Source organism: Vipera berus, assembly GCF_964194415.1.
Source record: "Vipera berus genome assembly, chromosome: 5".
Taxonomy (NCBI): Eukaryota; Metazoa; Chordata; class Lepidosauria; order Squamata; family Viperidae; genus Vipera; species Vipera berus.
Window position 1 is genome coordinate 49,789,930 of NC_138207.1, and position 17,369 is coordinate 49,807,298.

General features: G+C 34.4%; 1 protein-coding gene across 4 annotated transcripts in view; it reads left to right on the forward strand.

The window, feature by feature from the left end:
* Positions 1–13: 13 nt before the first annotated feature.
* SLK (STE20 like kinase) overlaps positions 14–17,369 on the forward strand; it is a 46,161-nt gene continuing 28,805 nt past the window's right edge. For 3 of the 4 annotated variants that reach the window (XM_081330057.1, XM_081330060.1, XM_081330059.1), the window contains exons 1-3: positions 14–380; positions 1,124–1,875; positions 15,209–15,373. In XM_081330057.1, the coding sequence (XP_081186183.1) occupies positions 1,726–1,875; positions 15,209–15,373 (315 nt within the window). In that variant the 5' untranslated portion in view covers positions 14–380; positions 1,124–1,725. The other variant, XM_081330058.1, reaches the window with a different exon arrangement.

Below are 17,369 nucleotides of genomic sequence, written 5' to 3' on the forward strand. Positions count from 1 at the left end.
AGGAGGGAATTACAGCGAAAGGATGAAAGCTTGGGGAAAGACGCATTCGAGGGAACTGAAGTGCCAGAGCGCCTGCGTAGCTCGCTAGGGAGAGGAGGCGCCGCCGCGTCGGGTGCGGGCGAAAGCGCCGGGAGCGATTCCAGGGGCCTTTGCTTGCGTGCGTGCGTGCGCGCGCGCGGCAGCGGTCGATAGAACAAGAGCAAGGGAGGGGAGGCGAGGGGGGCAAAGGAAGCGAGACCACCGAGCCTTCTTCCTGTGCTCCGCCCCCCCCCTGTCTGAGGGAGTGGGGGAGGCGCAGGAAGTAAGAACGCTTAAGGCGGCGGGCGTCATCCTCCCCATCGCCTCTGCCGCGGCGGGGAGACGAAAATCCGTCTCGGCTGGTGAGTTTCTCATTCTCCTCTTTCCCCTCCCCCATTTGTTGGAAAAGGCAAGCAGCTTCCACCATTGAAGGTTGCTGCTTTTCCTAAAAAAAAAACTATTTTGCTCCCAACCTATTTTTCTTCCATCTTTCTCCAACGAAGAAGGGGAGGGAGGTTTTCATGTAAGTCCATGTTTCCACAGGAAATAACTTTAAATTTCATATATATATATATATATATATATATATATATATATATATATATATATATATATATATATATATATATATGTGTGTGTGTGTGTGTGTGTGTGTGTGTGTGTGTGTGTATGTATATATATATATATATATATATATGTATGTATTTGTTTTCGTATATATATATTTATATATATATATATGTGTGTGTGTGTATGTATGTATGTATATACATATATATGTATATGTATATGTATGTATATGTATGTGTGTGTGTATATATATATATATATATATATATATATATATATATATATATATATATATATATATATATATATATATATATATATATATATATATATATATATATATATATATATATATATATATAATTTTATTAAATTTATATCCTGCCCTTCTCCGAAGACTCAGGGCGGCTTACAAGCTTAGCAGCTTGTATACACACACACACACACACATACATAATTTAATGTATATGTAAGAAAATTGTTGAGGAGTATCTTCTTATTCCACTTACTTTGTCTCTTGCCTCTCTCCCAATAGACACCATGCTCTCTTGAAGGCAAGTCTCGTGCTAGGGTAGGAAAGAAGATGCATATTTTTCCGTTCTCGTGGATTGCTGAAGTTTTCAACCACCAAGGGAAGAGTTGCCTTTGACGCGATGTTAGTAGTCTGTGCTGTTGAATAAGGGGCAGGACTTGAATACAGCTGTCTGCTTTTTGCACACATGCTCGCCATTTAATATTGGATCCTTCATCGTGAATCAAGTGGGCATTTGTTTTCCACTCCTCAGCTTTCAGACTCTTAACGATCAACACATCTTTTTGGATAATGTCTCTGGAGCCTGGTCATAAGCACTGAGTAATTAGAAGAACTTAGTGCTAATTATATGTTTTAGGTTGCTAAACCTACAGCGATAAACTTGAGGGAAAACTGCATGTGGCTGCTACTTGCTCTGATTGACGAATCGAAAATATAGACTGCAAATTGTTCTTATCTGCTCCTTTCTTAGCACTGTTACTGACACATAGCACAGTGGTCACAATTTTGTACTGTTTTTCTTTTAGACCAAACAACAGAGAGAACAACTGCTTTATTTTTTTCTGACGAGTTTGAAAATAGTTTTTGAACTAAAAAGGGCAAATATGTCCTTCTTTAACTTCCGTAAGATCTTCAAGTTGGGTGGTGAAAAGAAAAAGAAGCAGTATGAGCATGTCAAAAGAGATTTGAATCCAGAGGACTTTTGGGAAATTATAGGAGAATTGGGTGATGGTGCTTTTGGCAAAGTATTTAAGGTAAGAAATGCTTTTTATTTGATGCTGCTTTGGTAAATTGTATTTTTCTAGGCCCTGAATTTAAAAACACTATAAAAATTCATAATCCATAGAATAATGAGCGTTGGGCTATTTTTACATGATATAGTAAAATAACGGATTTCTCTTGAATGTAAGTAGCTATCAAAATTAGTGATAAGTCAATTTTTAATCACTGCTTAGAATAAAGAAACTGAAAAAGTTCTTGGAACATAGACCCATTTGCCTTCACTAAGTATTGCAAAGTTATTTTTTTCTTTTTTCTACTGTCCTCATTAAAAATAGAAATGTGCGGGGTTGTCTATAGATAAAAGTTCACACATTTCAATTAAGTGGTAGTTTGGATTTTTCATATAATACATGATTTCCTTACAGGCATGTCAAACTAACCACACCCACCCCATTGCTGGCAATGGGGAAAAAGTCTCAATATGTCATGTAACGTCACATGACGTCGCAAGTTTGACATGCCTGCAAGGCTACAGTTTGATACTGAAAATATATTTAGAAAACAAATTCTAAAAATATGACTTCAATAATTATTTGTTTTTGGAATCTGCTGTTTTATAGAGAGTGGTGAGCATATCTTAACATAGGAATTTCATCAAGACCAAATGCTTTTAAATTACTATATAATAATCCTGATTCCCAATGGTCTTATTTAATATTGTTCCTTTCCTTCAAAGTGTGGGAAATGAAGTATATTTAGAATTGTAGTCTAATTCATGATGTGAGATAGGCTTTCCTCGTGTGTTTCCTGGATAATCCTAGAATGTTAGATTCATAATTGGGTCATTGATGATGATATGAACAGAGATTAACTATTACATGTCAAATGTTTGAATTCCATGAATTAATGGGCTGCTCTTTCAGTGTTACAAATTGCCATGTATATTCATGCCTTCTTCATCTCATTAAACTTTACTGTTTCCATAAACATAATCCAGCAGTTTCACCCTTCCAATCATTTGATCTGGTGATTAGTTGCCAGTTAGTGATACTAAGCTATTTTATTATATTCCATTAATGTCATTAAGAAGCTAGTAATTTATTTACTGCTACTAGCTAAATTGATCAGTGACTAAGAACTTCAGATGGCCCATCTATGCTATGACTAATATAGTTTTTTTTAAAACTATACTAAGCTTTTCCTACAGTAAATACTTTTTGAAAAATCCATTAAGGAAAAAAATACAATATTAAACTGACAGTTTTTAAAATAAGTGTGAAACTTTTTTCATTGTTTGGATTTAATTATTAACAGCTTACAAATATGACAAATTTTTAGCAGAACAAAATTCATTTAATGTAAGGGAAGATTTCAATCCACTCCCTGCAGGCTTCTGAGTCCATTGGAAAACTTCAGAACCTGGTTGAAAGTGACTGAAGATGCAATGGGGGTGGGGCAATGGACTATTGACAGTGTTGATTGAATTAGGGTAACTTAGAGACTGACCCATATTCCTCAGGAAGAGTTTTTTAGCGGGCAGGTATGGCTAACAAATTTTGCTTCAAATAATCTACTTTTAATAATTAAATATGTATGATCAGTTTTGTGATTTCATTTTTTATGCCGGTGATTTTGTTTCTACTTCAGTCATTATTTGGACAGCAGTTTGTGCATGTCAGTCATAAAGCTGCTCACTGTCAATGTCTAATCTTAGATTTGAATTACAAATGGAGATTCTGAATTATAGTGAGCATAACTTTGTGGAGTGGCAATATTTATAGCACTGTGGTTCAATCCAATGAATGCAATTGTTGCTTTTGTTTTAATTCCACAGATCTAGGAGGCATGGTAGGCAAGTTGGTTCTTGTATTGTATTCTTATATTAGTCACTTATATTCCAGGCACATATTGAATAACTCTGATGTCTTATTTTTATATTTGAATATATTCTGTGTGTCAGCTCAAACATACATGCTGGTTCCACCCATTCTTTTTAGCAGCAGTCACCTTTTTCAAGGTATAAATTAAATCTTATCTACCTCAAACATTTATTTAAAAAAGGAGGAAGCAATATGTGTACTTTGCATCTTTACTTTTTGCTTTAATGGACTTTTCTTCTAAGAAGGACGTTTTGCTTCCTTCCAGTTCAGTTTTATACTGGATATATTCTCAGGCAATTTTTTTTTTATTAAAGAGTTTTACAGAAAAAACTTTTTACAATACATATCCCCAAAACCCACCCACCCCAAACCACCCCCCTTCCCCCCCCCCGCTTCCCAGAGCTAAATACAGGGTTATAGATATAATAATCATATTCTAACTAAAAATTATCCATAATATAAAATTAACCAAATTCATAATGTGCTTTAACTCCCCTTTAACATAGATACATACAAAGTACTAACACTAAAATTAATAACAATATCCCTCTAAAATCTACTCATAAGCTAAATGAAACTTTTTAGTCCCATATTTATTCTGAATATAATCTATCCATCTCCTCCAAACTGAAATATATCTTTCTTGTGAATGATCCTTCAAATAAGCAGAAATCTTAGACATTTCTGCAAGATTCGATACTTTAAACACCCATTCTTCTATGGTAGGCAAACTATCCTTCCAGTATTGTCCCACCAGTAACTGTGCTGCTGTTATCAAATTCAACATCAAATTGGTTTCTTTAACATCACAATCTACAACAATGCCCAATAGAAACAATTGCGGAGAGAACTTTATCTTTCTCTTAAAAATCTTTTGAATGTTCCACCAAATTTTAACCCAAAAAGCTTTTATATTTCTGCAAGTCCACCACATATGAAAATAGGTGGCTTCTAAACTACCACATCTCCAGCATTTAGACTGTAAGTTAGGATACATGTTAGACAACTTTTTGGGATCCAGATGCCATCTATAAAACATTTTATAAAAAAATTTCTCTTAAATTTTGAGCCTGAGTAAATGTAACATTTCTAACCCAAATTACCTCCCAAGTATCCAACGGAATTGGTTCCTGGATATTTTGTGCCCACTTTATCATACAATCTTTAACTAATTCTGTTTCCGAATCCCATTCAATTAAAACATTATATATCCTCTTTATATGTGCACAATTTAAATCTCTAATTTGTTTTACTAAATTTTCATCTGTAATTTTGATGCCAACCTTCTGATCCAACTTCCACCTAGCTTTCAATTGGGTATATTAAAACCAAGAGTAACTTATGTTTTCTTGTCTTAACTCCTCTAATGATTTAAGTTGCCAATCATTCCCTTCCAATCTAAGTAATTCCTTATAGGAAAACATATCCAAACTCACTCCCATAGATACACCTTCTATCGTGTGTCCAGGAATTCCCCAAATCAGTATTTTATAATTTAACTTATAATAATACTTTTTCCAGACACGTAACAAGGCACTTCTAAGAATATGAGATTTAAAAGCCCTATCCACCTTTTTATCATAAAGCAAATATGCATGCCATCCATATACCAAATCCCAACCCTCAAGGTGAAGTATTCTCTTATTAGTTAAATTAAGCCAATCGCTAACCCATGTCAAGGCCACCGCATCATAATACAGTTTCAAATTCGGCGCCTTGAGTCCCCCTCTTTCCCTAGCATCTTGTAAAATCTTAAATTTAACTCTTGGTTTTTTCCCCGCCCAAATAAATTTATTAATACCCTTCTGCCATTCATCAAGGTTGGCATCCTTTTTCAATATAGGTATCATTTGAAACAAAAAGAGAAACTTCAGCAGAACGTTCATTTTAACAACTGCGAGAAGGGTGGTATAGAAATTAAAATAAATAAATAAATAAATAAAGATAATTGTAATTTTTTCCAATTATTTAAATCCCTTTGTATCTTCAACCATAATGTTTCATAATTATTCTTATATAATTTTACATTTGCTGCAATATACACTCCCAAATACTTAACCTTTTTTACTATTTCAAAACCTGTTAATTTAATTAACATTTCCCTTTCACTCATAGATATATTCTTAGATAATATCTTAGTCTTATTACTATTCACCTTAAACCCAGAAACCTTACCATACTGAGTTATAATTTCCATCAAATCTATAACCGATTGTATCGGTTGAGATACTGTCACAACCAAGTCATCAGCAAAAGCTCTCAATCTATAATCATTCTGTTTTATTTTAATTCCCTTTATCATAGAGGACTCTCGAATTTTAATTAATAAAATCTCTAGCGTTAAAACAAACAATAATGGTGATAGGGGGCATCCCTGTCTTGTACCTTTTTCAATTTTAAACATCTCTGTTAGCCCCCCCATTAATTATAATTTGTGCAGTTTGTTGTTGATATATAGCTTTAATAGAATGTAGGAATCCTTCTCCAAAATTCATTTCCTCAACAACTCTCAATAAGAATTGCCAATTCAATTGATCAAAAGCTTTCTCTGCATCAAAAAATATCAATGCTGCAGGGACTTGGTTGTTCTTATCCGAATATTCAAGTAAATTTACAATTTGTCTTACATTATATTTCATATACCTTCCAGCAGTGGTTTTTTTGTAAAAAAAAAAAAAAAAGTGCCGGAACTCACACATGTCACACAACCAACCTTGCCTACCCTACAAGGTTCTATCCCAAAAAGGTGCCGGAACTCCGTTCTGAGCATTCTATGAGAAAAAAAGCCCTGCCTTCCAGGTATAAATCCCGATTGATCACTATGAATCATAATTTAAAGAATAAATTGGATTTTCTTCTTAATATGTTTAATTGGGGACATGTTTATGACAATATTTCCTTCAGTAGGAGTGATATATTTAATAAATAGAAAGGAATTGCATGAAACAGTTGCCTTCATTCTTCTTCATTCTGTACCCTTGCTCATCTCTATCTGCAAAAGTTGCTCTGGAGTTCTGGTGAGATGCATTTAGGAGAAGAAAGGACTGAAGTCAAGTTGCCATTTTAAAGCCCATTTAATAATAATATGGAATATTATTAAATAATTCAAAGTGGATTGACTAACTGAACAGAAGTAGCAGCAGTAGTGAATTAAATAAACAAAATGTTTATGTCAAAATAATTAGAAACAAACAAAATGTTCATATTATACTAAAAATATTTTTTATTTAGAAAAGATTCTGCTTTGGTTTCTTTTTCTTTGTATGATAATAACCTGTTGAAATCATGGAAATTGCTGACCATAGGAGGTAAATAAAAAAATTATCTGATTTAGTATAAAGTATCTGCTTTTGTTTACGGCTTTATAGTTAGCCTTGTCATTTTATTCCTACAACTGTAAGAATGCTTTATGTTTACTGCTGTATATTGTATTGTCTTTTTCCTAGCTAAAGTATTTGATTTTTATGACATATACATATATCTTTTTATTATACAAAAAATAAAAGTTAAACTAAAATTGCAGCAGAATGAACTTTTATAAATAGAACAATATTTCTCCCAAGACTTGAGACTGTTTTATAATAATTTCATTTGAATAAGAAATATTCTTGATGATCATATTACAAACATGAAGCTTGTATGATAAATATTTGCTATGGAGTCACCAAATCTTCAATTATTTCTTTTCCTCAGAACTAACAAATCTGAATCATGATAGTTTTGTTTGTCAGCTAACATTTAAGAATAAACAGTTCAGTTACAAAGACAGTTGCCTGTGATAGATGATCCAAAGCAGATAAGTTGCATCTGACAAAAGGAGTTGTAACGCATGAAAGACTATACTGCAATAAATATGATGCTCTTTAAGAAGGTGCATATTGTTTGTAGATAAATGATACTCTATCTGAATTGGTAGGTATTGTTCTAACTCTTGTGTTGCATATACTAATATCTATGGGCTAGGGTAGACGTTTGAAGGTTGCATGTCATTATGGCCAAAAATAAACATTGATTTTGTTGATGTTATCGACAGAGAAATGTCTTCAGATTTATTTTTTGTATCATCCTAGTTCTGCTCTGCAGAGCTGAGAAGAAACATACTCTATCTTTTCAATGGCAGTGGAGTGAATGGTGTCTGGAAGCTTGCATCTCTTTCATAGAGAATAAATTGTAAGCAGGAGACCAATCTAACCCCATCTAATAGACAAAGGAAGAGTAGCTCCAAGCTGGTTGCTTAAATTTCCATTCTAGAAAGAGCTTTCATTTTTGGTTATTTATATCCTGGGACAGCAAGAATGAAGACAAGTATGCTCTGGTTCTATCTGCTGGTCAGGAGATTGGTTGTTGGAAGTATTATTGATTGATATAGTACATTGGGAAACAAATGCTTCTTGAACACCTTTGGGTGTATCTTATACTGTAGATTTTTGACTAATAATAATGAGAATCTGTAATTTAACCTATTGACTGTTTTATAGAAATCTTCTGTTTTTATACAATGGCAATGTACACCCTTTTGTACCTGTTGACTGTGCTGTCCACATGGAAGAAACATGAAAACATGGAATTGTTGAAGTGTATCCATTAAAACTAAAATATCTGTGGAGATCTAAAAGTAGTGGCTCTGCTACTTGGAATGCAGCTTGGATATACCAAGTATGTTGTTAATATGCAAATGGGACAGCCACGCAAGAGAGTCACATAACATTAAAAGAAATGGCCACTCTGAAAGAATTTGTTTCTAGGACAGAAAAATGTGGCACATGAATCACTTATTGACCCAACAAACATTTTTTTTGCCTCTGTTTCACATAAAACTCAGACTGATGAAAATTTTTGTGAAAATGATGAACAATGAAAGTGAAGATTTGTTATTTGTTATTTTTGTTATTTGTTGAGCATTTTCTTGGCAATTACAGAGCACTAAACTACATTCAGCTGGTTGGTACGTTTCTTACAGGATACAAGACCATAAAGTCATGTCACTAAAGATTCAGTTTTTGCATTCATACATTGCCACAATTGTCAGGCGCAAAAGACCAGGCCCCCACCTGAAGGTTCAATTTAACTGATTTATTGTTGAAAGCCTAGGCATAGAAATCTTCTCAACTAATGGTCATCATTTGATTAGCATTAGAGTTAGATAACGGTCAACAGAAGTGGGGGTTAGTTAATTCATTTCTGCCTATGTGGTGATTCAAGACTTATTCCTCTTTTAATCTCTCCCTGGCTCTGCCAGTCCTTATCCTACAACAATGGAAAAATGGCATAAGGGCAACTGGAATCCATCAGTGCTGGCTGATTATTGTTGGACACTGCAGCGAGATATATCCGACACTAAGTACAAATGAAAATTGGCAGCAAAACACTTGGCCCTGTTGAACTCATGCAGCATGTTGGAAACATTATACAATTAAACCAAATAGTCATTAATTTCTTATTTCTCAAGATTCCTACACCTAACCCTACATGATACAGTCATTCTGAAATTATATTTGTGTTCAGTTTGAAGGGGTCTATCTTCATCAAAAGTTTTTCAGAAATCAAATCTTTTGGAACAATGTGTTGTCTGGTGATGCCTTGGTTTCCTTAGAACTGAATGTTTAGGAGCAATAATACATTCTGAAAGTATATAGCTCAGGAAGCAAAATCTGAAAAAAAATCATCTACTGTTATAATTTATTCTTAGTTCTTGAATTTCGTTCATTTGAAAAAGGGATGAATAATGAATTGGAAAAGAATTAACATAACATTGGAAGAAAAACTTTGATAGAACTGGATAGACAGAAAGAAAATCTTTCCAAAGCAGTCGGAAAGGTGTTTCATAAAGCATGATAGCATTCTCAAACAATCTAATCCTTTGGAAAGTTAAGTCAATTGTTTCAAAGGCAGTCCTCCATATCTGTAGATGCATTGATAAAATTTATCCTGGACTTTGTACTGCAGTTTAAAGCAGGGGTGATTCTTTTAACACTTAAAAATAATGCCTTCTTAGCATATTGTGAAACAAATGTTTGAATGTATTGTGCAGCGTAATACATATTTACAAGGTACTAACATTTGCACTGCTAATAGGATGTTGGAAAGATGCACTCTGGCTTTTGGGAAAGATTCATCACGTGTTTTGTTTGAGACAATATGTTTGGGATCAGTGACATTACAAAAATATTCAGTATATTTTTATATTGTAACAGATATTTTTAGTTTTCTCGATAATTGTCTTGGAGTTAAATTTGTGTAGTGCTTAAGGAATTGGGCTAGAAATCAGGAGACCATTAGTTCTAGTTCCACCTTAGGTACAAAGCTAGCTGGGTGATCTTGGGCCAATCATTCTCTCTCAGCCTGAGGAAGTGGATAATGACAAACCACTTCCAAAATCTTGCCCCCCCCCCCCAAAAAAAAGAGGGATATGTTGAAGCAGTCATCAGGAGTCAGACTCACTTGAAGGCACACATAGATATAATTATGTTAAAGATATTGAAGTTTTTTCACGGAGAAAGAGACTGCTTCTCCACCTTGGAAAGTGACTAGGGGAATAGCGTCAAACCCTACAGAGCTCTATTTGCTCTTCTTTTCTATGTGTTTTTGCTTTTATTTGCATTTATGTGCAAAAACATTTTCTGAAATATGTATGTTGAGCCCAATGGCACAAGTGTGCATTTGCACTTCTATCTTGTGACTGTAATTTGGTCTTAAGTACCTTAAAGTTTATTGTAATGGTAATTATTACTTATCTACTAGGGAACAATGCCCCAATTATTTAGATACTTATATGGGTTTATCCAAAATACATTTTTGGATGGAATGAATCTGTACTTTCAGTCCATATTTAGTTTACTGATTCTCTTGAGGTTTATAGAGCTACTGTTTTGAAGAGAAAAAAATACCATGGCTCAGATAAGGTAATGGTATCTTCAGTTGTGGACCCTGAAATAATTAGCATGTATTGACAATTATTTCCTAAACTCTTAATACTTTTGAGCTTGTTTTGTATAAGTTTCATAACAATATTCTGTTTAAAACAGAACCCCTTGAAGTATATTTATCATTTTAATATGTTCTTAGATTTGGATTACAGAAGAACATGGTAACTTGTTTGTAATTATGCTTCCAAAGAATTGTAACAGATATTTTTAGTTTTCTCGATAATTGTCTTGGAGTTAAATTTGTGTAGTGCTTAATGATGAACACAAATACAATTAAGAGCTCAAAGTGAAATAACTACAGTAATCACCATAGGAAAAAATAGTTACTTCTGAATTGCAACTTTTGTCCCATTCTGTTAACTAGATTTAGAAGGTTCAGAAGCTAATTGTAGTATTCTCAACATAGTCCTATAAAATTTAAATTGTGGGGAAGTTTGTATATAATTTCCATTCCTGATTATTTGTAGCATTTATTTGTATCCCATCTTGCAGGTTAAATATCTTGTCAAATATTCCAGTCATTATTAAATATTACAGTGCAAGGTGCCACCCCAAGTTGCAGCTCTGAACCATTTCTATTTAACATCTACATGGGTGAGATTATTGCCATCTTGGAATTATTGCCATTTTGGGATTAGTACCATCAATACATTGGTCATACTCAGTTCACTTCAGTCTTGGGAGTATTTCAGGACTCACAGTTTCCACTTGATGAGCAAGTGACAGACATGACCAAGAAGGTCTTTGCACAACTTAATCTAATGCACCAATTGTGCTTCTCCTGGAACACATGCCTTACTTCCTTGTTGGACTATTGCAATGTGCTCTAGAGGGGCCTTCCATTTTAGACCAATTTTAGAATCTGGTGTTGTTCCAGAACACACACGTGCAGGGAATTTTGGATCCAAACTGATAACACTATTATAGTTATTTACTATAATGTCTTTGCTTTGTGGGATTCAAGTCTTCCAGGTATAATTTAAAGTACTGGTTATCACCTATGAAGCTCTGCATGGTACTGGGCCAGGTTACCTGTGGAACTGTCAATCTCTTATTATCTTTAACTGCTCTATTATATCTAGCATGATGGGCTTATTCTCTTCTTTAAAACAGTCTCATCTAATGCAAACCAAGAAGCATGCCTTCTCCATTATAGCACCTATAGTCTTATGGAACATTTCCCAGAGTTCTGGATAGCCCTAACTATATAAACCATCTGGAAAACTTTGGAAGATCTGGAAAATCTGGAAGACCTAGATTTTGCCTCAAGCTCTGGGGCCAGGCTGTTAGTGGAAGCCCCACTTAGAGGGTTTGATTGGATTGTAGTTTTTAGGGATATCACCTTTGTTATAATGTTTGTTGCATCTTGTTTTTATGTTTTGCATTTTAAGCCACTCAGAATCATAAGGTTAAGAAGTGTGGCTGTATAAATGAGAGAGTCCTGAAAAACAAGAATATAGTTGGAGCTTCTTTCTTTTGGGAATCTTTCCAGAGAGCAGTTAGTAATAGTCCTATGAATAGGAACTGATAATTATCCAACTAGAGCAGAATTTTAAAATGGTCTCTCTTCTGAGATTACAAACCTCAAAGTGGAAATTGTTTTTATTTTTTATTGTACAAGCTAAGAAACTCTGAATAATATGTTGAAAAGGAAAGGAAGGGTTTTTAAAGCTATGTATAAAATTATGCAGGCACTTAGACTTTCAGGCAGACTAATAATTCTTAATTATATAGCTCATAGATCTTTAATAATTGATGAATGAATTAAAGAATAATGGGTTTTAATCTATTGTGTCTCTTCCTTGATTGCCTTAATAAATGGTAGTAAGAATGTATAATACTTTAGGAATAAACCTGAAATTATTTTGAAAATCCTTATAATCTAAAGTTGACTATAGTTTAGCAAAAAAAAATGGGGTTATCTTTTTGCAGAGCTTTTGCTTCTTCCTCTGTGAATGGTTTCAATCTGTTGTAGTGAGGGAAGAGAGGTCAGCCTGAAGACTCCTAATTTAAGGGGTACCACAGGGTTCAGTCCATGTCCCCTCCTGTTTTTTAACATTTGTATTAAATTACTGGGCGAGGTCATCCAATGATTAAACAATGCTGATTATACCCAACTATGTCACTAGCATGCTCTTGATGTTTTATCCCAATGCCTGGTGACTGATGGTCTAAAACAGGGGTAGGCAACCTCGGCTCTTTTATGACTCATGGACTTCAACTCTCAGAATTCCTGAATCAGCTGACTCAGGAATTCTGGGAGTTGAAGTCCATGAGTCATAAAAGAGCCGAGGTTGCCTACCCCTGGTCTAAAAGGAAGAGAATTGGTTCACAGTCAACCTAAGCAAGACACAGTTGCTATTCATACATTAGGCTTCTACTTTGGTCCCATTATTATTTTTGGCTGCTATAATAACTACATGGGGCTATTTTTAAAGATTACATGGTAATTGCTGATAGTTAGAATATGGAGGCCAAAATTTTACTGGTTCCTGATATTGGGAGCATATTAGAACTATATGGCAGGCCCTACACAAGTTATAGTTCAGTTCCAAGTACTACTTAAAGTCCTGGCATTAACCAATAAAGCCTTCATGACTTGGCACTCATGTATCTAGAAAACCTCCTCCTTCAAGTAAATTCATCCCAAACTGTTAGATCATATAGGGGGCTTTCGTATTGTTCCAAATTTCTGGAATATCAGGATAGACAATCTACAAGTTACTGCTTCACCGTAGCAATGCCAGCACTGTGGAATGGGCTGTCCATTAAGATGAGACTGGTTCCTCCCTGGTAGCTTTTAGGAAATTGTTAAAAGTGGAGCTTTGTGATACAGCCGTTCAGTAACATTCACCCACATTTCTTGTAATTATTTTTCTCTCCAACTTTAGTTTTGCTTTTGCAATTTGGACTGCATGTTTTAATTCTATTGTTATTTTTACTGTGACATTGTAACAGTTGAGACCAGTGAAACTGTGTTGTGGAAAAATCAAATTAGCAGTTGTGTTCTTATACTTAATAGCAAGGATTAAGTTTTAACTCTTTCTTAGAAATAGTATTAAGAATGATAGCCTTATAGTTTAAAGATTGTTATGTTTAATTGGTAAATGAAAGAATAAAGAGACATAAGATTATTACAAATTCAGGGTTGGGTGATATTTTTATTCATGTTGTCGGACATGGAGTTAATCTGCTGCTTATAACTTTCATTTCATCTCAATCAATCTTTTGTCAACTTACCTTCAGGTGTCCCTTCTTGAACAGTATCTTAGAAGTTCACATGCTCCCCATTATTTATATATATTGCGATTTCTGATATCAGCTTTGCAGTAATTTAATTTTTTGTGTGGGGAATCTTACTCTATGCAGACAGCAGTGACTGCATGGAGATAAGAGCATTGGAATATTAAGAGTTGTATGAAATTTGGCAGAGTTGACATCCCTGCAGTAGTGCAATCAGTATTCAGATTTTCTGAACCTCTTCTGTCCAATCCTAAAGGAATAGAAGTAATTTTCTTTTGGGTACAAAATACAATTTCCATCTGTTCTTTATTTTAATACTGGCTTGATATAGCATTCAATTTTTTACTTTTGACTGTATGAGGATTACTGTATCCATGCATATAAATTGAATGAATGAATAAATAAAATTTATTTATACTAGTTATCCTGAATCACAGCAAAGCAAAGTCACTTTATCATATTATGTAAAAATGTTTTGAAGTATGCTACACTAGTTTAATAAGCATTAGAGCTTTCCTAGGGTATAAGAAGGGACGCGGTGGCTCAGTGGGTTATGACACTGAGCTTGTCGATCAGAAGGCCGGCAGTTTGGTGGGTCAAATCCTGAGTGCCGCGTAACAGAGTGAGCGCCTGTTACTCGTCCCAGCTTCTGCCAACCTAGCAGTTCGAAAGCACATAAAAATACAAGTAGAAAAATAGGGACCACTACGGTGGGAAGGTAACAGCATTCTGTGTGCCTTTGGCGTCTAGTCATACCGGCCACATGACCACGGAGACGTCCTCAGACAAGCGCTGGCTCTTTGGCTTTGAAATGGAGATGAGCACCGCCCCCTAGAGTTGGAAACGACTAGCACGCATGTACACAATCTTGAATTCTCAGTAATCTTTAGCAAAGTGGAAATGGTTGATCCTACAAAGAAACCATTGCATAGTGGTAAATCACATGCTTTTATATGCAGAGAATTCGTAGTGTAGAACTTGTTTTCATATGCTTTGTGTTTTGGTTTCCCAATTAATTTGGGAATGGAATAAGCCTTAGTACTGATACTTGGAAGAAATAGGCAGATTATAATACTATCTAGACAATGTGTTCTGTTTTCTGCCTTAGCTGACTGTTTTCAGTAAGATGGTTTCAACGTGAAGGCTTTGCAGAAGAAGGAAAGGTTGCATTGAAAGTGCTAATAATATGTTCTAGATGATCCAGTACATGCTAGTATGTATTTACAAAATATCCAGAACATGGAGGAACACTTGGATAAAATGTCTACAGTATAAATGAATAAAACAACCGTGTTCTGCTTTAATGTTTTCTGCAGGCTCAGAACAAAGAAACAAAAGTCCTTGCTGCTGCAAAGGTCATTGATACTAAATCTGAAGAAGAACTTGAAGACTACATGGTTGAAATTGATATCTTAGCATCCTGTGATCATCCTAATATTGTCAAATTGCTAGATGCTTTCTATTATGAAAATAATCTTTGGGTAAGGGTTTGCTTTTGTTCTTAACTACATGCTTTAGTGAAGAAAAGGTACTATGTATTAAATCTTAACATTGCCTCCATGCAGTCTGCATTTTTAAAAAATATATTTTTAGAGACAGATTTGCAATTCACTGCATCTATTGGAAATGGTGAACATTTTAAACATTTCAAAATAATGGCTGGCTGTTCATGAAGAATCATTTTGTAGAAATTATTATCTGTGCATAAGTACAAAGAAAAATATTGTCTTCGATATTAGATTTAGGCTAGAGTGCGCAGGCTGTGCCAGCCAAAGTAGAAAGACTAGATTCAATCCCTCTTTCATATTTTTTGTGAACTTGGGCTTTATGCTGCAATGGGATGTTTGAGAAATATGAAAGAAGGGGAACAAAATGTCAAATACCATTTTTTAAAATGCTTGAATAATACCTGCTCCATTGCCATGTGAATGATTAAGTTTTCACTTAACTATAACTTAGGATTTTCTTAATGATGATTTGTTGAATAAATTACCTATTTTATATATAACATTAAATCTTAATAAGCACAATCATCCTTTTTGCTATGGACGACAATTAACAATGTTATGGCATAGCACTGTATGTGCATTGGTGATTTTATTCTCCTTTTTCACCTGTGAGAAAAATTGGACCATAATTTCTCTCTCCCCTTCCACTCAGAAAGAGGAAGAAAGATTTATGTCATATATTGAAACAAGGCAAATGCCATTCATGTTTCCAAACAACAGGAATTGCTTAACTAGTCGGAAAGACACTAAAGCAACTAGGAAGGAAGAAAAGAAAGAATAACTGATAACTGATTACTAAGGCAAGTCAGATTTGGTGACCTCAGTAACTTGAAGAAAACATATTCTGTTCTATTCATTAGTCATGTCCTGACTTAATTTCATCTAATCAAAGAAATACAGAGGCCAGGCTACATGACTCTTTTCTATTTAATTTTTGGTAGAACAAATTACAGTTAGCATATCATATTCAGGATTCATTCCAAATGCATACCTTATGTTTAATATATTCTAAAACATATAAAGATTATGAACCATATTTGATTTTTGAATTGCACAAGGTTTGGACCTTTTAATGAAATTAATCAAACATTAATTTCCCCAAAGTTTAATAGAATCACAGTTCCCATTGATTATTATTGATATTATATCTGTTTCAGTATCAATCGACATATCATAAAATTCTGTTATTGTAGCAGGTAGAATATTTTTCTTTGTTCATTTTTTTTCTTTTAATGGAATAACATTTTAAGCCGTAATTGTAAATTTATTTAAATTCATGTTCGCTCTGGAAAAATTACAGCAGCACTGGCCCAGTGAAAATTTTTAACTGCACTGCTGAACAACAGACAACTTATTTCCACAATAGAACCGATATTATGTGTCTCATCAAGTTTGTCTAAAGAATGAAAACAATGGTAAAAGAAACTAATGAAACTCAGAAGTAGAGATGTGCAAAATGTTTTAATTCAGAATCTCTGAAAACAATGTCAGGGTTTGAAGACAGCTGTCCTACCCTCATAGAAAATATTCTGGTGTTGATCCTAACATATCAGAGGTGTTCCAGACTTAGGGCAACCTGTTTTGAATTCAGAAAGGAACAATTTTGAGCAGACAATATTTTTAGTAAAGTCAGAACACTTTCTAGGACAGGGGTCTTCAAACTTGGCCCTTTTATGACTTGTGGACTTCAACTCCCAGAATTGCTCAGCTAGCATGCCTGGCTGAGAAATTCTGGGAGTTGAAGTCCACAAGTCATAAAAGGGCCAAGTTTGAAGACCCCTGATCTAGGAAGACAGAGCAATCTCTTCAAGGTTGAAGCAATTCTTTCAAACTCAAAGTGGGCATTTTGAGTTAAAACATTTCACATTCATACTGTTTTGCACACTTCTAACCAGAAGTTTAGTGTAGTTGATTAGGAAAGCTTCATTCCTGTTCTACAATAAGCCAGTTTGAAAAGTAAACATCTATA